Source organism: Drosophila serrata, unplaced genomic scaffold, assembly GCF_035046125.1.
Source record: "Drosophila serrata isolate PLE 108 unplaced genomic scaffold, ASM3504612v1 contig_130, whole genome shotgun sequence".
Classification (NCBI taxonomy): Eukaryota; Metazoa; Arthropoda; class Insecta; order Diptera; family Drosophilidae; genus Drosophila; species Drosophila serrata.
Genome location: NW_028257028.1, coordinates 577,289 through 601,898, shown reverse-complemented (window position 1 = coordinate 601,898; position 24,610 = coordinate 577,289). Strand labels below are relative to the sequence as shown.

At 43.5% G+C, this 24,610-nt stretch overlaps 1 protein-coding gene, 1 long non-coding RNA gene and 1 pseudogene across 4 annotated transcripts in view; 2 read left to right on the top strand and 1 right to left on the bottom strand.

Moving 5' to 3' along the window:
- Window positions 1-1,969: 1,969 nt before the first annotated feature.
- The window catches only part of LOC147644609 (uncharacterized), an 82,214-nt gene continuing 59,573 nt past the window's right edge, over window positions 1,970-24,610 (bottom strand). The window contains exons 2-4 of the long non-coding RNA XR_015270207.1: window positions 18,345-18,468; window positions 9,415-9,483; window positions 1,970-2,201 (exon numbers count right to left, since the gene is read on the bottom strand). This is a non-coding gene — a long non-coding RNA (uncharacterized LOC147644609). The remainder of the gene's footprint in view (window positions 2,202-9,414; window positions 9,484-18,344; window positions 18,469-24,610) is intronic.
- On the top strand, window positions 7,484-8,846 carry Pgcl (Pepsinogen C-like). Its single transcript, XM_020954409.2, has one exon. It carries the CDS (start codon window positions 7,511-7,513, stop codon window positions 8,762-8,764), a length of 1,254 nt encoding a protein of 417 aa, XP_020810068.2. The 5' UTR covers window positions 7,484-7,510; the 3' UTR covers window positions 8,765-8,846.
- On the top strand, window positions 10,925-11,881 carry LOC110185516 (proteasome subunit alpha type-3 pseudogene; annotated as a pseudogene). 2 transcript variants are annotated; one of them, XR_015270210.1, is made up of 2 exons: window positions 10,925-10,985; window positions 11,035-11,881. The product of XR_015270210.1 is annotated as a proteasome subunit alpha type-3 pseudogene, transcript variant X2 (transcript). The 2 variants fall into 2 exon arrangements; XR_015270209.1 differs by having other exon boundaries at window positions 10,937-10,985; window positions 11,038-11,881.

The following is a 24,610-nucleotide window of genomic DNA, read 5'->3' as shown; positions in this document are numbered from 1 at the left end:
ACATATTCTTGATCAGCATCTACAGGCCTTTCTTTCTAGCTTTATCCGGCCGGAAAAAAATTTTTTCAGAAATTTCCCATTTTTCGGAAAAAAGGAAAGGGGTTACATCATGAAAATTTGCAAAAATCGGCCAAAAATTCACATTTTAAATTGAGTATGCAGTTTTATTAACCTGGAAATGACTCCTTCACTTTCTTTTAAGCTCCTGACTGAAGGTCCATTACCTTCTTTTAACCGAAATTGGCATATATACCATACCATATATATTCTTGATCAGCACAAACAGGCGAATCTTTCTGGGTAAAAAAAAAGAAACCCTTTTTTTGGCCATTTTTTCAGAAAATTATAAATTTGCAAAAATTGATAAAAATTGTTGGCTTAGTTATGAATTTTTTAAGCTTTCGTTTTTCATATAAAATCATAGATATTTATCGATAAAAAATGCGATTATTTGAAACTTAGTTATGATAGATTTTCGGTTTTCCGAAGTAAGTTTCCCTTTTTGTTGATTTATTTTGAATTTGTTTTCCCTAGGTGATAACTAAATAATGAAGATCTTAATGGCACATCATTTTCTGTTCAAAGAAGCATGTAAATATGTCCATTCTGTGAACTGTAGTTACTTATTTTTTGTATACCATTGAACTATGGCTATCATATATATATAAATAAATAATATTTGTTAGACCCATCTAATCTGTTGATGTTCTGCTTTAACCCGATGTTGCACTTCCTGTTTCGCAAAGAGGACGCCCCTCCACAATTGGTCTTTAACTACCTTTCGATCCTGGACAGTTGGCAGTCTGGGGAAGTGCTCCGCGTATCTGCTCGTTTTGCGCATAAAAATTAATACGCATTTTTAATCGGTGGCCAGTCAGGTTTACCACTCAACCCTCGACGAGTGGCCCGGACTTGGAGTTCATATTTTCTGATTTATGCCGCGCAGTTAGCGCGTTCTTGGTAGTTCGTAAAAATTTGTCAATTTAGGTGAACAAACTGTTTGTAGAATTCCTGTCGCTTTAGAATTTTTATCATGATTGAAATGGACATTGCGGAGGCCCTTAAAAATAATGTCAAGCATTATTCTCCGGTCCGAGGTTAAGGCTGCAGGGCAATAATATCTCAATTGGCCTGAAGGAACTAGGATTTTGCATGACACACTTCCCCCTTTGCTGCTTGGTTTTGGCGTGGATGAAAATATCAATATTGGATCACCGATAACCGATCACCGATGGTCTCCTCCTCATTTCCACAATCCCTCCCCTTTTATTACTTAATGGCAATGAGCATTTTTGCATTCAGTTACGAGGCCAGGCCAAATGATCGCTAAACGATCACTTAACCAGGCCAAGACAGGCCAGGACGGGGCTGGATGGGAAGGGAAATGGCTGCCCCAATCATTTCCACTCGCCACTCACAATTATCTGCACATTGTTGCCATCAGTCAGCCGCCCGGCCGAAGGTGGCTTTTGCAATTTGGACCATCCATTAGCCTTTTATTGATTTTCGTGCAACATTTTTCTAATTTGCAGCCCCGAATCCCGAAGCGAAATGCCGCCAAGAGGCAGCAGCTCCGCCAGCTCTTTCTCTGGCGGCCACTTGGGTGGTCCTCCGCTGGCAGCTCTCCTTAAAAATCCACTCAATTCGCTGGCATGTAAAGCAAATGAGGCGCGTTTTATGCAAAAGGAAGGAAAATGAAAACGAAATGGGGAAAAAGATAAAATAAGAAAGAAAAATGTACAAAGAAAAGGAAGAAACTGGCCGAAAGTAAACCTAATCGAAGTGCTGAATACTCTCATCACTCGTCAAAGTTCAAGTACTGAAAACTGAAAACTGAAAACTCAAAACCCAACTGAATGTATCTCGAAAATTGCTTTGTATCTAAAGCGACTTTAAAAGCTATCCAAAATATCAACGCAAGGTAAATGTAAAATTAAATATTAAAGGGATTTATATGAGAATGGAAATACCTTTTACGAGGGCAAAAATTGAAAACAAGTTGGCCATCGAGATCGCGACCAGTGATGGCTATCGATCAACCTGCTGCGGCTTCTGCTCCAGACTTGGCCAAGGCTTCTTCTCTGGGCCAACTACGACTCCTTGATTGCAATCAATGTGGCGCTGGCTGACGGACCGATGGGGCGTAATCCCGCTCCGATCTGCTCCGGGATCGCGGGATAAACTTCAGTCCCCGAAAAGCTCTGAAAAAAATCCCACAAAGAAATACAGTTACAGAACCGCACGCTAATAACAAACAATTAGTAACTATCAGCACTGGAATTAACCGGCATTTTTTGGCCCTTCTGACCCACATTGTAAGCCATCAAACATTTCATTTGCTCATATTTGGCTGGAAACAATGTTGGTCCAGTGTACACTGGGGGAAATATTTACATATGTAGGGTATTAGGTGAGCAATTAGCGATATATGATAAAGATCTTGTAAATGAGCATAGAATAAATTAATAATTAAGAGTGAAATCGATTAATAGAACATTAATAATGTACGAAATTTAATCTTATATGTTAGAAACATATGCATTACCAATTCTAATGCTATTTATATCAAGAAAGAAATCTAATTTAATAAAATATTCGCATATGTTGAACTAATTTCCATCGATACGTTTATATGACAATTTTTTTGTAATAACCAAAGCTTAAAAAATTTATAACTAAGCCAAAAATGCCTCAATTTCGACACGGAAGCCAGTTCTGAGCTAGTTTTAAAAAGGTTAATAAATTTGCATACTCAGTTATAAATGTACAAAAAATGAAATTACTATCAGTTTTTGAAAATTTTAACGATGTAACCCTTTATAATTTTTTCGAAAATATGGCCAAAATATTTGTTTCTCTTTTTTATACCCAGAAAGATACGCCTGTTTGTGCTGATCAATAATATATATAGTTCATAGGGTCGGAAATGACTCCTTCAGACTGAAATAATAATATTCTGCAAATATAAATAACTCACAAAATTATCTCTAATTCCTTTTATTAAACTCTAAATTAAGTTTTACTTTTAAGAGTTCTCTTAGATATTTCTGTTTCTTAAATATTCCTCATTGCATTTATGGAAAAACTGGGCAAAGAACTTACACAGGACTTGTAAGTAAGGAAAGTGGAATGTGAAAAGTGTGTGCGGTGGGTCCTGCGGAGGTCCTTAATTAGTAGAACCCGCCGATACAGATCGCTCTTGAGCTCTCGTCCCGCGCGTGTCCCTTTTTACTCCTCTACTCCTTTTCTTTGGTTTTTGGTTGCTACTGTATTAGCAATTGGTAGCAGCAATCCCGCAAGGGTTAAGAGCCGGGAGAGATGTCACCGCGGTAGGTGAAGCCATTAAATCGGGGGACATTAGTTAGGCTCGTAAAAGATACGCGCAGCTTCCTCCGAGGATCCTTGGGCACTATTAAATGTGAGGCCGATAGGATCACTTCAGCGAAAGTTATGACTTGGCTGGGGGTTGCGTGTGTCCTTTTTTAGGTGTCCCTTATCGCTGAGAACAAATTTCTCCAGATACGAAGAGAGAGTTTACTAATTGTCGGGAGGATGACTCATTATTAGGGGTCCTTATTAGTTTCATTTTTATTTTCTACCTTAGATTCCTCAACCTTTAGATACTTTCATTTCCCCGTATATATGCATTTGGATTTCTCCCTGAATGCACTTGAGGAAGTGAAGCTCTCATAAAAAAGCAACCAACTTGCATATCTCCGCGGATCCATCGCCTCCGCCCTCCTCGAAGCCCGGATTTTATTCCAAAAACAAAAGAATCAAGCACAAGTCATTGGGCAAAGCAAATAAAATTATCTTATTACAAATTATGCCCCCAATGCGGGGAGCTGAGGCAAGTCAGGGAAGAACCAGGAACCAGGGACCAGCTTCGAATCTGAATCCAAAGCAGAAACCGAATCCCGAGGAGCACGAGAGCAGACGCTAAATAGATTATGTCAAATGATCGAAATCACATCATAAATTCGTGGCGGAGGATGAAGTGCAGCCGCGGGGCGTGGAATATGAACGCATCCAAAATCAAATAAGCCAGGGCGGTGAAAATAAGTGTGGGCGTGATCTTGGCCCTCATCCTCATCCTCCACCCTCCTCCCTCTCTGCTCGACCATCGATTCCGAGGCACTCTTTAACACGTTTTTAAATGGAATGACTCCGAGTCCCCGGCATCGATTATTGTTTTGCATGTGGCCGAAACTGAAACCGATATGGATACAAGCCGAGAAAGAGCCAGGGAAAATAAATAAGCAGAAATAAAAGGGAACTCCCCTTTGGCACTTTGAAGAAGCCTGCCTGCCTGACCGCCTGCCTGAACCCGAGAGACTCGGTTCATCTGAACTGATAACGCACCCAGAGCCGGAGCCAGGAGGTGCAGAAGTTTTTGCGAAAACAATAAAATATTGATCGGACTGCACAATAAATTCAATGCCTAAGTACAGAGGCATTGAGCCAGGCCCAGGCGGGGGGACGGGACTCCCTCACACTTTGCGTGCAAAAATCGATCAGCGCGAAATGAAATTGAAGTTAAAACGCAGCGCCCCAAGGGCCGAGGGCCATATAGCATAGCAAGCCCAAGATATATATCTCCGGCCATAGCCAGAGAACTCTCCTCCACTCGGCAAAAATCCATTAACTTTGTACGATAATTAATAAATCCCCCCGATTACTATTAACAGGGTTCTCTTTTGACTCACTTTTCAGCAAAAACCAAAAGTATTCCCTACATACTAGATGAAATCTAAACCATTTATTAATCATTCAAATGCTTGGCATTATGAAAAGCTCCTTTTCTCTCAGTGTGGCTCCAGTTCACAGCAGGCCAATGCCTTCCACGAGCTTCTTCGGGCGGCATTCGCGTGTGAAACTCCTTTGAAATTGGATAGAATACAGAAGAGAATGCAGAGAAAAGACCGCTCCTGGATCCTGGATCCAGGATCCTGAATCCTGAATATATATATGTATGCATGGCTATTCTTCGTGTGACACTCGGGCAAATCAAAATCAATTTGCGAATGGTCCAGTGCATTCGGGAGTGTAAAAAATGCATTTTATGCATCAGCCAAAAGTGATCATCGATGCCTATTCCTCTTGCTTTTTCTTGGTCTCTGGGTATGGTGTGCGGTGCCTTTCGCTTCGGGTGATAAATTCTCAATTTGTTTGACTTGAGCGCCCACGCAGAGCACCTTTCGGTGGATGTAGCACATGAATCCGTACCCCATTGGTAGCGCATCCAATCCGAGTTGACACTGCCGCACGGGCGACAAAGCGACCTCATCATGGCCCATTGTGTGTAGTGCAACATTAGGTCACGGCTCATCAAGTGGCCGACACCCCCGAGGGTACTGAGGGTACTGAGGCTCCTGCGGACACTGAGGATGCTCTGGGTCCTGTGGTCCCTACGACCTTTCTATGCATACATTAAAAACAATAACTCTTTGTTTCATTCATCCACCAAACATCTTGGTGGGTCTGGTCCGGGTCAAATCCATGGATATTCCCACACAGTCGATGCGGGATGACATCTCCATTGGCCAAATGGGACGACAGGCAGGTTAATTAACATTTTTAAACAGGCATTCCGTATCGAATACAACGGACAGGAAGTGTTTTCCATTTGAATACGACTTTTCCTTCCTTTATTTTCCTCAAAGCAATATATTCTTTAATAAATGAATACATATAAACTATAAACTCTTTCCACCCAAACCTCTTGAGTAACCAACTATCTTGAGTTCTGTGACTTATTCACTTCCAATGAATGATTGATTGAGTGAGATAAGTAAGTAAATGACGCATGCGGCGTCATCCAAATGTAGGTTTTCGGTATCCAAGGAGCACCAATTGAAGTTCACCTTCGTCATTTCCTTGAACTCTTAATCAAGGATTAACTTAAGGTGATTTTTCTATCGATTAAGGTACACACTGATTCATTGATTTCTGTTGATAACACACAGGTAAGACAAGTTAAGACCCCTCTTATCGCGGTGAGTAAGGAATATTATAAAATATATATCTTAGGAGGAAATGGATAAACTACCAAATAAGAAACATTACAAATGTCCACACACCAATTATTGAATACTCTTGCAATTTGCAATTGTATTTTAGGAAATGTAGAATAGGAAATTAATCCTATATAAATTAAAAATATTTGCATTATTTAATGAATATTTATCTATAGAAACCTAAGCTTAAAGAATTTATAACTATGCCAAAAACGCCTCAATTTCGATACGGAAGCCAGTTCTGAGCTAGTTTTGAAAAGGTTTATAAATCTGCATACTCAGTTAAAAATGTACAAAAATTTAAATTTTTATCAAATTTTGCTAATTTTAATGATGTAACCCCTTATAATTTTCTGAAAAAATGGCCAAAAAATGTGTTTCTTTTTTTGTACCCAGAAAGATTCGCCTGTTTGTGCTGATCAAGAATATATATAGTTTATAGGGTCGGAAATGACTCCTTCACAATGTTTTGAGCTTCAGACTGAAAGGATAATACCCTTTTTATTCGCATTTCTTGATTCAATATTTATCTATATTTTTAAGGCAATTTTTCGTAAAAACCAAAGCTTAAAAAATTCATAGCTTAGCCAAAAATGCCTCAATTTCGATACGGAAGCCAGTTCTGAGCTATTTTTGAAAAGGTCTATAAATCTGCATACTCAGTTAAAAATGTACAAAAATTAAAATTTTTATCAAATTTTGCTAATTTTAATGATGTAACCCCTTATAATTTTCTGAAAAAATGTCCAAAAAATGTGTTTCTTTTTTTGTACCCAGAAAGATTCGCCTGTTTGTGCTGATCAAGAATATATATGGTTTATAGGGTCGGAAATGACTCCTTCACAATGTTTTGAGCTTCAGACTGAAAGGATAATACCCTGTTTATTAGCATTTCTTGATTTAATATTTTTCTATATTTTTAAGGCAATTTTTTTTAAAACTAAAGCTTAAAAAATTCATAACTAACTAACTAACTAACCCAGAAAGATTGGCCTGCTTGTGCTGATCAAGAATATATATAGTTTATAGGGTCGGAAATGATTCCTTCACAGTGCTATAAGCTTCTGGTTGAAATAATAATACCCTGGAAAGACTATAAATTATTTAAATTTTTTGGCTCGATATTTTTGAATACCTTTATACGAGAATGGGCAAAACAGCTATGCTATTATTCTTTCGTTCTAATTTTCAAGAGCTATGTGATACAGTCTTCTTCTTTTCATAATACTAAAACCAATCATCTAAAATAATATAAAATAGAAGAAATAAGTTAAAAAGCGGTAAAGTTGTAGATTTTCTTGATATTCCAGAACAATACAAAATACCTTGTACATTGATTTTGGAATCATGCACGCCGGCTGTTATCGTTATCGATAAGCTAGCTTTATATATATGTATATATGTACATATATATGTATATGCTTTTTTTTTATAAGAACACACTCTGATAGTGAAATGGCAGTTAGTTGCGCTTGACACTCGCTCCGGTGGTCATGTCTTTTCACTTCACAGCTCTGGCCCTCCTGGCCCTGACCCTCACCGTGCTCCTGGCGGCCAGTGAGGCGTCCAAGGTGGCCAGATTGCATCGGATTGCGATCCACCGATCGGCGAACTTCAAGCGCAGCCAGAAGGCAGTTGTGGCGGAGAGGGACTTGGTCCAGACCAAGTATGGCCAGAACAAGACCCAGAGCCTGAGCCAAAAGGCCAACGGATACCCGGTGGAACCGCTGTCGAACTTCGACAACTACCAGTATTACGGGAACATCAGCATCGGCACTCCGCCGCAGTACTTCATGGTGCAGTTCGACACGGGCTCCTCGAACCTCTGGATCCCGAGCACAAGCTGCACGAGCGCGGGCTGTGCCGACCATCAGACGTACAACCAGACCGCCTCCAGCTCGTACCAGGCGAACGGAACCTACTTCTCGATCACCTACGGAACGGGCAGTGTCTCCGGCTACCTCGCCGTGGACTCCGTCTCCGTGGGCGGCCTGACGGTGGCCAGCCAGAAGTTCGGACAGGTGTACACCGAGATCGGCACGAACTTCGTGGACGCCCTGTTCGATGGCATCTTGGGCATGGGCTTCCCGGCCCTGGCGGCGGACGGTGTCGTTCCCGTCTTCCAGAACATGATCAACCAGGGCCTGGTGGCGAACCCCGTGTTTTCGTTCTACCTGCGGGACAACGGCTCCACCGTCAACTACGGCGGCGAGCTCATCCTGGGCGGATCGGATCCGTCGCTCTACCACGGCGGCCTCACCTACGTCCCGGTGAGCCAGCCGGCCTACTGGCAGTTCATCACGGACTCCATTAAGATCGGAAGCACGGTGGTCAGTGTGGGCGATGCGGCGATTGCGGATACGGGAACCTCCCTGATTATTGCCCCCCAGGCGGATTTCGACACCATTGCCGCCATCTTCTCGGCCGACTCGAGTGGTGTGTTCTATTGCACTTCGACAAAGTCCATGCCCGACCTGGTTATCAACATCCAAGCCGTGGAATTTAGGATCCCGGCCAGCTACTATGTCGAGCGGGATGGTAGCGAGTGCCAGTTACTCATTCAGTCCATTAACCAGAACTTTTGGATTATGGGCGATGTGTTCCTAGGACGATTCTACACGGAGTTCGATGTGGGAAACCAGCGACTAGGATTCGCTCCGGTCAATGGTGCCTTTTCCCTATCACAAATCGGTCTGTGGAAGATCCTGGCCTTGGTTATGGCCTTTATGGCGGGTCTTTGGTGGTAGGAAAGTACTTAAATAGTTTATAAATCTTTTTTTTTTTTAATTAGGAAGAACACGAAATTGAAATAAATCCAAAAACCTCGAAGCTTACTTTGTTTTTCATTCGAAACTGCAGAAAGCAAATTTCAATCAATTTCTGGAGCTATTTTTCTTCAGTTTATCGATTTCTTTGGGGGCCGCATGTGAATCACGACTCATTACTCAAGTAGATAGTAAAGGCTATAGATAAACACTTCGTTTACTATCAATTTTGTGTAAAAATATACTGGGGATTAAGTCTGGTCGCTCCACACACACGCACAAACTGACCTAATTGAGTTGCAATTGAAGTTTGGACGCACTTCGTCTGAGGGGAGGCCAGTCTCTGAGCCAATGTTTTTTAGCTCTTTTTATTTTTTTGAGCTCCTCGGGGATCAGAGATCGCAAATTGTGCGGACCTAATTGGCCTGTCGCGTGATTTATTGTGAAAAAAATAAAAATAAAAGTAAAAAACAAAGAGCAAAGGGAAGAGGGAAGAGGGCTCGTAAAAACAACAACATCTCGTACCGAAATTGGAACTCAAACTCAAACAGAAAATGAAGTGAATTGGAACTCAATAAGCGTATTATTTATGTGATGTTATTTTTTGTGCTTTAACCGGGATTAGGACTCACCGTTCTCCCACACGGAGCTCCCTCGGTGGTCGAATTCCCATCCAGATCACGACTACCGATCAGTGTACACTGGAAATAAAGTTAGGAATATAAATAATAGTTTAAAACACACGAAAATAATACTTGAAACAATTGAATACATTTAATTTAATCTTGAAACTACTTAAAAATAGTAATTCGGATTATTCTATCAGAACAATAATAAAGATAAGTTTCAAAGATTGCATGATTTCTCAGTTATATGAGATTGTCTTATTCTTTTACCAGTTCGATAATTTATTTAATTTTTGAGTATAAAAATATTGTTAACTATTAGATTTTCAATGGGTGAAGGTCCATCCTAGGGACCCTTTTAGAATTAATATTATTAAGCTGACAAAAATGTCATTTATATAAGGCACTTTGAAATGATCCTATCTAACTATCCCCTATTCTATTGTCCAGTACGAAATAAAAAATTACTATATACTTGTTCTTTTTTCGCAGTGCACACCCCCAAGAAGATTGCTCTCTCTAATGAGCGCGTATACGCCCGATAGCCCACGATACCTTGGGCTTTAGATTTATTGACCCGACAATTGCACGCCGATGCTCATCAAATACCAATAAAATATCATTTGTAGCAATTGCGTCGAGGATCGATAGCCGGATCCTGATGCTTTATCGAGGAGCAGAGCAGAGCAGAGTGGACCACCGGCATTTGACCCGGAGAATAAGGCAATCTGTCTCATTAGCCGGCAAAAGCTGCGCTTGATTTATGGCTGATTCGATATCGGCAATCGGGAATCTCCAATCGGCAATTGGCCATGTCCCTGTGCCTCGTTTCGTTGTGTTTCGATCCGTTTCAGTTGTTGACTGTGTTAGCCGGGCAGATAAATCACATTAAAATATTTCACAGGCCGGCCGCTGTGTTGTGTTGTCCCGCTGACAAATCTCTAAACGGAATCAGTTAACAACTTAACTAATGATTATCAATACGCATTTAAACAGCAACAGCCCTCGCTTATCGGCATATCGATAAGTCCCCGCAAGACAAGAGAGTCGCGTCGAAAGCCGAAAGCCAAAGGACACACGAAATAATCTTTGATAACAGCTTTGTCACTTCGCACATCTGCAACTTGTTGTCTGTGTCGCACTTCCTTTTGTTTTCAATCGAAACAACGACCGGGGAGAAATGTTAGTGCAAGCCTTGGGTTAAATAAAATTAACGCATTTCGTCTGAAGTTGAACGAACATTCTCTCAGTCCTTATTCTTATTCATTGGCTGCTTCAATCGGCTGCGCATGCGCAAAAGCATGTGTGCCTGTGGCTGGTGTTGTGCCTGTTGTGTTCCATTAAAATATGCAAATTAAATGTAAATACGTTCTGCAACTATTTAGCAAAGCTCTGCGACTAACCTCTGCGGAATTTGTGTGTAAAAATTGTTGTTTTCAGTGTCTCACCTCAACCTTTGATTATCGAGACCGATAAACCAATGTTGCTAATTGGGAAATCGAATAATTCCCAGCAACAAACGGAGAGGCATCACTAACGCCAAGACTCTTCTGTCACTCACATCGCACCTGGAATAGGTAAATTCTGTCAACTTACTGTCTGCCTTGTTTAATAAATAAATTAAAGCAGAGAGTTGCATCAACGAAATGAACAAATACGATAATTCGGCCGCGTTATACTCGCCGGACGGAAGGGTCCTGCAGGTTGAGTACGCCACCAGGGCGGTGGGCAATAGCTTCACTGCAATCGGGATCCGGGGCAAGGACGCCGTGGTGCTGGCCGTGGACAAGATCATCAGGAGCTCCCTGTACGAGCCGGACGCCGACGGACGCATCCTCACCCTCGAGAGGAACATTGGCATGGCCATGGCTGGCTTCACGCCCGATGGCCACTTTGTGGCGGAAATCGCCCGCCAGGAAGCCGCCAATTACCGGCTCCGATTGCACGCCGGCATTCCGATCAAAGACCTGTGCGAGCGGGTGGCCAGCTTCGTCCACGCCAACACCATGAATGGAATACACCGTCCCCTCGGTCTATCCGCCATCTTGGCCTCGTGGGACGCCCATGCGGGACCGCAGCTGTTCCGGGTCGATCCGGACGGCTCCTACCGGGAGTACTACGCCTGCGCCATTGGCAGGGGGAAGCCACAGGCTATGAGGGAATTCGATAGGCAGGATAATATGACAAACATGGAGACCAAGGAGCTGGTGAAGGCTGCCGGCGAGATTATTTACAAAAGCCACTTCGACAGACAACAGAGGGACTTCCTCTTCGAGATGGGCATTGTGGGCGAGGCCACCAAGGGAATCCATCTCATCAATCCCACCGAGCTCACCGAGATGGCTCGCTTTGCCGGTTCAGAAGCCCTCTCCAATGCCTCATCCTCCAGCGATGATCCATTCTTTTAAATAAATCACTATTTGGTTTGATTTAATAATTAATTGGTTACAAATTATATTACTAGACACTCAAATCAAGGAATTTCTTTCTTTGACTCTCAACTTTTTAAGATTCAGACTTAAAATGTAATATCCTGGAAAGGTCTTTCAGAGATTTTGAATATCTGCTATAGGATACTCTGAGAATATATTCAAACGTTTTTAGTTTAAAATATGACATTTTTATGATATAGAACTATGATTTTTTTATCCTACATTAAAGGAACCGTAAGGAATGCAAACTTCGGCTTCCTGAAGCTAGTTTCTTTCTAGATTTTTTTGTTGTTTCAAGTTTAATTTTTTTTATCTCCAGCGATTGCAATTATGAAATTGTTTATTATGACCGGGAAAAGTAGGGCCTGGTCGGGGCGGCCCTTGCAAGTGAGAGATAAATCAAGGGGATAACGGCGATAAAGAGTGTTTCTCTGCGGATTCGGCTGGCACCTCTTCGCTTCGTTTCGCTTCGTTACCTTATTCGATTCGATTCGATTCCATTCGAAGCGATTCGATTCGATTCGACGCGATCCGGACTATATTGGGGCCTCATTGTGGAGCACATCGATAAGGATAACTAGTTTCGCGGACGGCCTGCTGCCACGGCGACCTAAGTGATTACAGTTTATGAGTTATTGTGAGGCAGCAGCGGACATCAGATATTATTTACTTTAATCTGCTGCATCGGCCAACTTAATTGCAAAGTTGTTGTGGCTGGAGGAAAAGTTGCCACAGTCCCAACTCCGTCTTCAGCTCCAGCTCCAGCTCCAGCTCCTGTCACGCATGCGGCACACTTTTGCGCCCCGAAAAACTGTGTAATTTGTAGTAATTTTGCTCGAAAGCCAACTTGCAACTGCAACTGCAAGTGCCATGCCTTGCCGTCCCGTCAAGGGAATATGATAGCGGCCAGTGGAAACTGGGTCAAAGCTTTATGGTCGCCTTGCTGGGATCTGGCCATAAATGAAAATGACGCCGATTCGCCAGTTTAAATTCGGTCTCTGGAGTGGTGGCGGTGCCACAATAAAAATTTAGTTTAATGAAAGTGTTTTCGGTTGCTGCTATATTTTGATGGCTTGATTGCCCCTGGATTGCCGCTGGATTATGGTATGGCATAGCTGCACTTCCAGAAAAAGGCGGTGTTAGCCCCTGAACCTTGCAACAATAAGATGCATAGCGCCCACAGCTGGCTCAACCTAAAACTAATGCACATTTTCTTAGCGGGATCTTGCAGGATACTGATAAGAAAGACACTAGTTTTGGTTATTAAGTCTAAAGGTATTTGTGATCAAAATCAAGGATCTCCTCTACTTTTTGCACCGTGTAAGGATATTACGAGATGAGCTGATGCCTGGAAGCTTAACGAAAGTGCAACCGAGCAACGATTTAGTTAAGCAAAATTCCGACCGGCTTTACCCTTGGCATTTATGGCATAATTCTGTCTCATCAACGGGGACAGATATATAACTATGGATCAGCATGGGAGCCATCATCATCATCATCATCATCGGTGGAGCAACAGTAGCCGATGCAAGGCCCTCGGCCGAAGGGCATCCTACATGCAACAGGATGTGGATTAAATGGAAAGTTAATCAATTAAAATCGTTTACCCAGATCAAAGCCAGTCCCGAGACCAGGCACCAAGAACGCCCCCTTAATCGTGGCCTCCTCGTTGAGCATCTACCATCAGCAACCCTTCGGTCAAGTGACTTAATTAGCATGCCAAAAAGGCAGCCCGCCATCGAATCAATCACAAGATGCAAAAAACACAGAAATCTGAGGGAGAAGAAAACGCTACAAAGTACGGAAACTTTCATTCTTTCCACGTTCACTGGGAAAGTCAAGTCAAGATGCCCGGTGATGGATTCGAAGGTGGCACCCTGGCTCATAGCCCGGCTAATTGAAATATTCTTAATCAGATTCACCCGGCGTACGCGAGATCTGCGATGATGATGATGATGGACCCCGATGGATGCATTTAATCCGCAATTACTAACCGAACTGCCGAACCGCCGAACTGTTCGATCCGGCCACGGTTCAATTTAGCGTTAACTAAAAATAAATCCCAGGCCTTTCCAGGCTCCATCCATCCATCCATCCACCCATCCATCGATCGATCGATTGCAGATCGAAGCCGCTCTCCGACTCCGGCAAGTGTGCGCCTCGTTAAGACCAGTTCCTTCCTCCGTGTCCTTAGCGCTTAACAAGGTGGGCGAGCCCCAAACTGGGCTCGTCAGTCCCGAAGAAAGTTCATATTCATTTCGAGGGAAGTACTCCCAGCTTTTTTTTGCTTTTGTTTTTGGGAATTCGCGCCAAGTCGTTGAGATTAAAGAGCTGCCGTTTAGTGGCTACTTAGGCGGCGATAAAAAGCGACGTGAAATTGCATTAAACGGCATGCCCCCAATGGTGAAGGAGATTTGGGGCAAGCTTAACAAGCTTGTAAGTTGAAATGGTTTTTTAAAGAGCTGCGCCTTGGCTCCAGCTTCGGCTTCGGCTTCGGCTTCAGCTTTGACTTTGGCCAAATGCAAAGCCATCCCAGTTAATAATAATCCGCACAGCAGCCGCAGCGAGCAATTACAAGTAGCTTTCCAGATTGGATATTATAGATCGATAGTCGCAGGGCAGATAAAAGCCGACAAGGGGCACAAGACACACAGCCATAAGCCATGGAGATGGACCCAGGATGGACTCAGGATGGACCCGACGCGGCACAGTGGGTAATTTTTATTGACATCCCTCGAGCGGCAGCCAGAGCCGGGCCTAATGCTATTAAGCCTTCATGATCATCAGCATTCTGGCAGCAGGTACATCACTCACTCTGACTGCGCAGATCCGACACGATGACGGGCATCCACCGACCCCGTCATGCGGCCAACAATCAGTCCAAAAGCGATAAAGTTATAATGGTGCAAATGTCGGACACAGTTTTCTGAAATGGACCATCCCAGACAGCCTCAGCCTTAGCCTGGCATCCCCGCAGCCATCACAGCCATCAGCATCATCTAAGTCGACGTGTCTTTGGCTTAAAGCCTGTTTTGGGGCAGGAGATGGTGGGGCATGTGGCCTTTATCGCTATGCTTTGGTTTCGAAAACTGTTTACAAACTGTCTGACAGAGTTTAAACTGCTGTCCCGCAACCACCAGCCACCAGCATCCAGCATCCAGCATCGATGATGATGATAGACTGATCTTTCGGAGCCGAAACCTGGATGATGTACTTCATCTAGCTCCAGGCGACTGACTACATGCTGTGTGCCGACTTCATCCACATAACATATATATATATATACGCATGGCTATAGCTCTATATAATCGGACAAAAGGGGCGGCACAGTGGGCGTGGGGCGTCATGAATGAGGAGGAATAAAATCAACAGCCAGAGGTCAGAGGATTCGATTTCGGGTGAGACTGAGAGATAGAGAGTGATGTGAACTAGAAATATGATATTAGAAGCATATTGTGGATGGTTTTCTCTTCATTTTGCTCCACTGTACTATCCCCAAAATACAGAATACGGTATGGATCATCCATTTCAATTAACTTTCTGTGGCCAGCTGCATTAGAGATGGCCAGATACAAACACTGGAAGTGTGTCCAGTCGCACACCTTCTCGGAACTCCTGCTGCTGCTGGACAGCATCCATCTGCAGCCACAACCAATCATTGTCCGTAGCCCCAAGGAGCTGCCGGCTATTTGCACTATGTAGATTCGGGATGCCATAATTTAGGTGCGGGCGAGATGTACTCGTAGTATCCATCAGAGGAGGAGAAGGAGAAGGAGTCACTGTGATATATGGCACGGGACCCTAATGATAATGACGTGTGTCTCGGAGCAGGAGGAGGACGGAGTGGAAGGCGAAGGGATCCCGTAGAGAGTGAGGTGAAGCCTTATCGCGGAATTATTGATTTAAATTTTGCCCTGTTCCAGCTCCGTATTGATCGGGACGGCACACTCGGCAAATGTTGACTCGCCGCGACTCCCACCCGGAGTCGCCTTGTGTATTGACACAGCCAGTGGAGTGGAGTGCGACATCGACTGAATATGGTGACACAGTTATGCAAGTTCACAACACCCACGCAAAGTCGTCACTTAACCGGTTCCCGATATATACACCATATATGTATGTATTTACACAAAATGAGAAACAAACAAACAAACAGTTCCGCCGAAGTCGGGTCACCTCGAACCCCGATATCAGGCCCAAAGTTGGGATCATAAAACTCGTAAAACTCGCGCCAAATCTTCCTCAAACACCCGATCTATCGTCGTATGTGTCTTGTTCAAGTGAATTTTGGAATGCCGCAAGCGTGGGTGCGATTATCTCCAATCCTATTTTAAATTTATCAAGACATATCTCTCTTCTGCTCCAGCACTATCTCTAGCCCAGGTATATATGTACATATCGTTTTATATTTGCATAACCAAGTGGTTTACATTGCATTGGACTTTAGCTCTAACCGATAATTGTGTCATCCAATCGATGGGTCTACCAATGGATCGACCGATCGATGGATCGGCAATAGGTCTACATATATGTATGTAGGTTTAAATAAACCAAATCTAATACCCCCCATCAGTGGGCTCCTTTGGGCATTGGGGATCCCATTCAGAGATCCGATCCGCAGCGACAATTTACGATGCGCTTTGCACAATTCAAATTCTAACAAACTGTACATCATGGCGGTGACATTCGTTATGATCGGGGCCCATGGAGGATACATCCATCCTGTGCGTTTATGCATACAAAGGAACGAGGCCAGGGGCCACAGTTTATCACATTGCTCACATCAAACGCTCATAAACTATTTTGTCTTCTTTGAATCGGGAGAGAGAAAGGGGATCGAACGCTTTGTGGTTTGCATTTTTGATTGATCGCTTCATACGTTGCACAAAGAATGAGAGTACGAAATGTAAGTTGTACACGGACCATTGGACGTCGGAAGAACTGTGAACGTGAAAAGAAAGGATGCAGAACAGAGAAGGAGCAGGAGCAGGAGCAGGAGAGTCCAGCATCGATCATCATTTGGTGGCTTGACGATCAGCACGTACATGACGATGATAATCAAATCAAAGGACCTCAGAGATCAGACAGATCGAATGGAAAAAGGCCCAGTGACTTGGACTGGGACAGGGACAGAGCACCATCATAATTTCACCTGTGTCCGCGACTGGTCTCTTTCCTCAAGATTTTCGGTTGAGAGTTGAGAGTCTTTTTTGGGGGAAACACGGAGCGGATCTACCTACGCTGGGATCCGACAATCGATGCATAATTAAATTTAAACAAATCAAACTGCCAGTGCGGCAGAGGAAACAGAAATCAAGTTGTACATTGGGACCACCGGCGTTCCCGAGCAAGTGAAATAATTTGCTGGGCCCACGATCGATCGATCGATCGATCGAGCCAACCAACCAAGATCAACCTACACAACAGGCTGCAAGGAGAAGCTGCTGATGCAGAGGCAAAAAACAAGTACATCCCAACAGAGTCCGGTTCACTGATCGTAGGACGATCCTCGTCGTCTTAGTCGTCGTCGTCTTTCGGTGGCTGTCTCCGCTGATCGTTTAATCTAGCGCTAAAGATCAAGCGACCTCGTCCCACGTCCCACGTTGCAGAGTCTCAGGCAGGAGCAGAAATGAAATGATTGAAATGTGTCTCGCTGTCGATCAGTGCGTGAGTCGATCGGGCAGTGAGATCGTCGGCCAGTGATACAGGCTCCTGGGTTCTGGGACCAGGCAATGGCAATGAGAGTTGAGGTTGGACTTGGAATCGGAGAATTGGAGTTGCGATCGGCATCGGTTTGTATGCAAAGCAAAGCAAAGCAATGTGTATATGGTTAAGGGGAATCTCTCGGCATGGGTTTGTATGCAAAGCAGAGCAATGAGTTTAGTTGAGGGATGTCTTTCGCATCTTTTGCATAATGTTGCCCCCGATCCGATCGCATGCAAATCGATACTGACTTTGAGTCCTGTTTCCGATCGCTGTCGCAGACTTTCACAGTTTTATAACAAATTTGATTGAGCCCCATCCCCAGTCCCAGTCCCAGTCCCAGTCCCAGTCCTTGTCCCTCGGCCCGATCTCTCCTCTTCTCTGTGTCGCCTGACGCCGCCGTCTGCACTTTGCAAATGGTTATGAATTGATTTTTGATTGCAGTCCCAGTCTCTCTCTCCGCGGTCGCATATGCATATGAGATTGATATGCGGACCGGAACGGGTTACCGTTAATACCTGGCCATCTTTTTAGTCTGCATACATTTGCATGGCGATCTTCGATCACCGATCTGCGATCACCGATCACCGATCACCCATCAGAGCTCAGCTGCTCCACAGAGACGTGGGACTACAACTCTGGACTGGTAATTAGCACAACACACGTGTGTCCGCAGGGAATGGTGTACTAAGATGTGTGTCCCTGCTATTGAGTCATCGGCAGGGTCTTCAATCATGCAAGATCATTCTTTGTTTGCCGCCAGATAGTTCGAAAAAGATGTTTTAATGAAGTGCTACTCACCGATCACTAATGCGCCTTGTGTTTATGATGCAAAACTCACACGAGACACGTTGCATGCATGTAATTATCATCATCATCAGGAGCAGCAGCAGCAAATCACCGGAGATCATCGGACTCTTGGGAGCTGCAAAACACAAAATGCAGAATGTAAATTGCACGTGCTGTCCATTCTCCAGGGAGTTTCATCCCTCGCCTCCGATCGAGATAAGAAATGGTTCTGGACCAAGGATAATTCGGGGATCATTTGATGTCACTGAAGGATAGGACGAATAGCTGGTAGGCGGATTACCCGGAAAGCTTTTCGCATTAACTGATCTAAGATTTTGTTCTTGGAGATTTGATATTTTAGAACATTGCAAACTGTCTATGATGTTTCCCTTTGTTCATATTTGGAAAGAATCTCACGATCTTGACTCCGATCGAGCTTCTTGCTGCTACAATCTGTGGAACTTGTCCCCTAATCTGATGGACACTCGGTATACCGACTTGAGTACCAGCACAATCGGGACCAGCATCTCCTATCTGCTTGACTTATCCCCAAGCTCATTGCCGGTTGATAAACTTGCATGTAGAGACATCAGAGATATGTTTATATACATATATGAATCGATGGATGTTCCGCTCTAGAAGAGGCGGCTTAAATCGATTTCTCATGTTTGCCGCACTTACAAAAGGGGGGAAATTGGGTGACCAAGGAGGATCCAGAGGATGAGGATGGGGCAAACTTTCAGATTAGCCTGGCACTTGGTTGGTGTTGCCGCTGATTTCATTATCAATATCATCGGGCGGCCATAAGATGATGTAAGATATTCGAGCCGATAAATAATTGCAACAGATCGATGGGCTCGGCTTCGGAGAAAGAGTCATCGAGCAACTTTATTAGAGCCTCTTAACACGATCCCAGATTCGATGCGATGGGATGCGATTTGGGCCAGTTCCTGCTCCAGCTTCTGCTCCTGCCAAAAGACATTAACAAACTGGCCAGAAGATCAAGCGATCAGAAGATCAGCAGATCAGCAAATCAACAGATCAGTGCAATTAAAATGTTATCGCTGTTTGTTGTTAATGTTGACGAGCGGCGATAGAGGGACAGAGACAGAGGCAGATAGAAAGGGAAAGAGAGAGTGCTTCGAACACTTCCTGTACCGATGCTCTTTAGGTAAAGCGGTCATCCTGGCTTTTCTCACAGCTTTTGTCACTCATTTTATAAAAAAGGAGTTGGAAAATACCACGTACTCTAGTTTCCATCAAATTTTTAATTGAATTAATCACTTTTAGGATACGAATCTCTAAGATAAAGTGCTGAGAATTAAAAGCTAGCTTCTTCTAAATATTTGTATACCCTTTTCCCATCACATTGTAAGAGTATCGATCGTTCGATTGCCTTAGTTTCCCAAAGACCTATGTTGGTTGCTTCACGCCTTTGGCCTTTTCGCTGAAAACTTAATTTAATTAATTGCCAAACACACAGACATCTCTCGCCCAGCAAGCGGCGACCTTCCCTCCGAGGCGCAAACTTGAATAATTGCGGGACTTGAGGCATTTAAAGAGCTGATTCGCTTTACGAGCACATTGCACTCAGTGCCAGTGCCAGTGCCAGAGCCAGTGCCTTTATGATTGGCAATTAATTAGGCCAAAACGCACGAATGCGAATGCGAATGGCGATCGAACTGCATCGATCGTGTTGCCGCGGGTTATTTGTTTTTACAGCTACCGTATATAGCCGGACTCGATTTGTTTGCTTAATTAATCGCAGCTGTAATAACAATAACAGGGCGAGGTCTGCGATCTCTCCGGGCATGATATTAGTTTCTTGAAAAGTTGATCTCGGAATCGGACGAGGACGAGGATCGATTCGGTTCGTCTCGGATTCGAACTGAATCGATTAGTACGCGCAATTGCACTTCAATGGCAAAAGTGGCGCATTCGTTGATTGTTCTCCGATTGTTTTGGCCCTTGGCCCTCACACTTGGCCATTGTCCTGGCCATTCGCCACGGCAATACTCACAATAATAAAAAGTAATAATAATAATAATATTGAATAGGAGGAGGATGGAGGTCCGTAATACGGGCCAGGGCAGTAGGGTCATGTTAATCCTTTCCCGCCAAGGAAGACGTGTGTGGGCTGCGCCAGCGCGGGATTAGTTCTCGATGTGATGCATTTTGGCATCCACACATAATAGGGAATCCTCTAATAATAAGACCGAGGGACGGCTTCATGGGAGAAATGCGTTTTTTATTGTAATATCTTTGGGTAGACTCCTAAGCCGAGGCCAACGAACGTGCCAATGAAGGACCACCCCTAAAGGTCTTGGTTCTCGGTCCTCGGGCCTTGGAATTTATTGCCCTGGAACCTAGACTTATCCTAGTTTTGTGTACCTGTGAAAGGACCTTCTTCGTTGCCCTGCTCTCGGGCACTTCATTTCAATTTTAATTAGAGCATCTTCCTTTCCCTTTCCCTTTCCCTTTCCCGTCGATCGATCTGCATTTCCACTCGCTGCGATCGGTCTGGAATTTCTTGAAATTTCCCTTAGTTTGTCGGCGGCTCCTTCAGATCCGTTTTGATTATAATTAGATGGTAAAATGCCGCCAGAGCCGAATTGATTGTGAAATAATTTCGAGTGCCACCTTTGCGGTGTTGATTGGTCCTCATTTTTGGTTCAAAGCGAGGTCCCATCGAGGGATTCCGCTCTTGATGTCGCGACCAATTCATAAATGGAATGGAAAGTTGTGAAGGTCACTTAAGAGTTCTCTTTGATCTCCAGGGAGGAGGCGGAGGAGTTTCAGTTAAGGATCAATTTCTAGTTATTATTTGACTTTGCCAGAAATAATAATAATAAATATAATACCTAGCACTATTATCTACCAATTATTTTGATCATTATTTTATGATTAAAATCCTGAAAATATTTCTTATATACTTCGATTTCTCTACTCGTAAAACTGCCCTCGCAGTTCGGCATAAGCTGATGTATGCAAAATATGCCGACACAAATCAAAAATAAAATCGGCGACTAACGAGCTGCTCTCCAGCGATTTCTTATTTGTTTTCGGGCTTTATTTTATTTTATTTTTGCTGGCAAAAAGGCAGCAGGAGAATCAGTTGCCAAATTTGTATTAGTGACAGTTGGTAGCAGTTGGTAGAATGGGAATGGGAATGGGTTCGCCAAGACAATGGCTAAGCCACTTAAGTGGTCACAGCCCCCTGGACAAACAGTAGCTCTGTTTTCCGCCGAAAAGTGTCGAAAAAAAAGATGAAGGATGAAAGGATTGAGAGGACTGTGAGGGCGTGTGCCGCTGATGCTGATGTTGCTGCTTAAATGTCAAAATATTTCGGTGGAAAAACGGAAGAGTTGAGTTGGATTTCCGATTCCTAAAGGTCAGTTCCAAGTACGAAAAAAGAAAGGATTTCGAACAGGAAGAGCCTGGCCAGGAGATCGGTTGACATTACCAGGAATGGTTGAGGAGAAGGTTAAGGAGATACCAGCATAAAATATACAAATAAACAGACAAATTCGCTGGCGTGTGCGGAAGATGCTGGTAGTGGATGTTGGTCCTCCGGGACTCGGACTGGTCCCAGCTGAGGAGCCAGGTGCTGCAGCTGGCCAACTCGTGCCAGTTTCGCTAATTGTGTATATAAATATTTGTTTGGCCAACAGAGACACCAAGGCCCACAGCGATTCGCCACGACAATTAGAAACTGTTTAGCTTTGTGTCCTGTGAACTCGGTCAGGGGCTCATCCCTTCGCCCAGCATGTAAATGGCCGTTAAGAACTCGGTTCTAGTATATTCCTTGCTAATTTCAAGGTATTATCGAGCACCAATCCCGTCTATCCTCTCGGTCCTGTCGATCCTGTCGAGCCTGTCGTGTTGGGCGGTCCCAAATGTCCCATGGATGGGCATTGTTCTCGGGGACAATGTTTTGACCGCATTGCCAAACCAAAATACACTCGTATATATATCCTATATGCTATATGCCTTGGCATTTGACGACCCCCGCGTCCATGGCAGAAGGACAAAGAGCAAAAAAAGGACACTGGTGGTCCTTCGTCCTCTCTGCTGGTCGCGTTTTACTGCAGATATGCGTGACATCTTACTCTGACTGTCTCTATTATGGCTCAGGCCTCCTCTCGGGGCTTTTCCCCGATTTTCAATTCAATTCAATGCCATTTCTGTGCTGTCATTTTCCGAATTTCGTTTTCCCATTTTCATTTCAATTCGATAGCCATTCAATTCATTTACCTCCATTTTCGTGGGCGTTCGTCAATTGTTCAAATTGAGTCCTCATTGTCCTGTTCCCAGCCTGAGTTCAACTCGGAGTCCGATTCGAGATAAAGATGCGCCTGCGCAGTGGCACATTTATTGTCCGTTCGCGGCGCATCTGCCGCCGCAAATTGCCTTCTTTCTATATAGAAAAGGAATTCAATGATATATATATATAGCCATATATCCATTGGAGACAATTGAGGCGTGATTGCTGGTAAATTTGCCAACTTGAAGACGAAAAACTGGGCGGTCGACACATGGGGAATCTATTGCTCAGATATTTATGGCTGGCTAGTAACTAATCATCAGTATTGCAATATTTTCAGACTATATTTTTATAAAAAAAATGCTTTCTTAGAACGTTTTTCTTGCTTTCCTTTTAAAGACCTAAAACCTAGTGTTCTTCGGGAAACAAAATGATATATTCTCTTTTGGGAGCTGCAATAGTTTCAATACTCTTGCATATTTAGAGTAATTATTTGCTAATTACAAACATTTCTCGATGAATTTGTTTGCTTGCATCGAGATAATCGAGGCTTTAAGATGCTCTATGCCTTAGATATTGGAAAATCCTAGAGATGTTAAGAAAGATCTCTGGCAACCGATTAGGCCAAGATGATGTCTAGGGTCTGGGATTATCTGAAAATTGCGCATCATTCCACGGGACACAGAGAGAGAGAGAAATTAGAAATTAGATGTTGCATTTCCTGAGCACTCACTCCGGCGTCATTATCCATTATTTTCGAGGCGGCGCGCGTGCTGATCGGAGGCTCTAAACCCATTACGTCAGGCATGTCCAGTTCTTTCCCTTCCCTGATCTGGTGTGAAGAGAGTCCGGGAGAAAGCTGTTAAGCGCATTCGCTGCGGATGTCGCCCGAGGCTCAGAATTAATTAGTTTGTGGAAATGTGGCAACGGCTCTGCCCGTCGTGGGGCAAGGTGTTGGAAATCTCTGATTGCCAGAGGTCCTGAAATTTTAGACGGCGTGTGTAATTGGACCGGGGGGAGGGATGCCTATCAGTAATCATATTTGCCACGCCAGGATCGTCACGATCCTGAGTGTGCAATTCAAGGCACAGGAAACAACTCAATTTGCTGTGCGCGCATATCCTGTGCGAGGCGAGGACGGAGTCCTGGCCCTCCTTTCTCCTCGATAATTTCTGTGGTTTTAACACCATTTCTGTGGCATTTTTCTATGCTTCTCCCTCCGTTTCTTATCTTTGAGCAGGGGAAATTATGGTTTCCTTCCGCTTGGCTTGTAATTTCAAGCGTAGCAAAAAAAGGTATCCTTTGTAGGTGGAGGCTATTCTACTAAGAGATAGATAAATACTGGTTAGCCTTCAATATCCCTTCTATACTTATTCAGTTTATTATATTTTCTACAAAGCCAAGTTTAAAGAACTCATAACTAAGCCAAAAATGCTTTAATTTCAGAACTGAAGCCAGTTCTGAGCTAGTTTTAAATAGGTTAATATATCTGCATACCCAATTTTTAAATGTAAGAAAATTGAAATTTTTATCAATTTTTGCAACTTTTAATGATGTAACCCCTTATAATTTTTCGGAAAAGTGGCCAAAAAATGTGTTTACTTTTTTGTACATAGAAAGATTCGCCTGTTTGTGCTGATCAAGAATATATATAGTTTATAGGGTCGAAAATGACTCCTTCACATCGTTTCAAGCTTCAGACTGAAATGATAATACCCTGTTTATTTATTTTTATCAAAATTTATTTATATTTTTAAGGCAATTTTTGGAATAAAAAAAAAGCTTAAAAAATGCACAGCTCAGTCAAAAATGCATTGAGCATGGAGCATGGAGAATCGGTGGACTATATATATACATATATAGCTGCCATAGGAACGATGGAGGATAAGTATCTTTCAGCAATAAGTAACTATGAGCAGTAAGTAACTCTGATCATTAATTTTCTATGCCCAGTAAATATCAATGAACATTAAGTAACTCTGAGCACTAAGTATCTATGACCAGTAAGTATCTC

Coding starts and splice junctions, on each gene's coding strand:
- Pgcl (XM_020954409.2), top strand. CDS start 7,511: ATGTCTTTTCACTTCACAGCTCTGGCCCTCCTGGCCCTGACCCTCACC.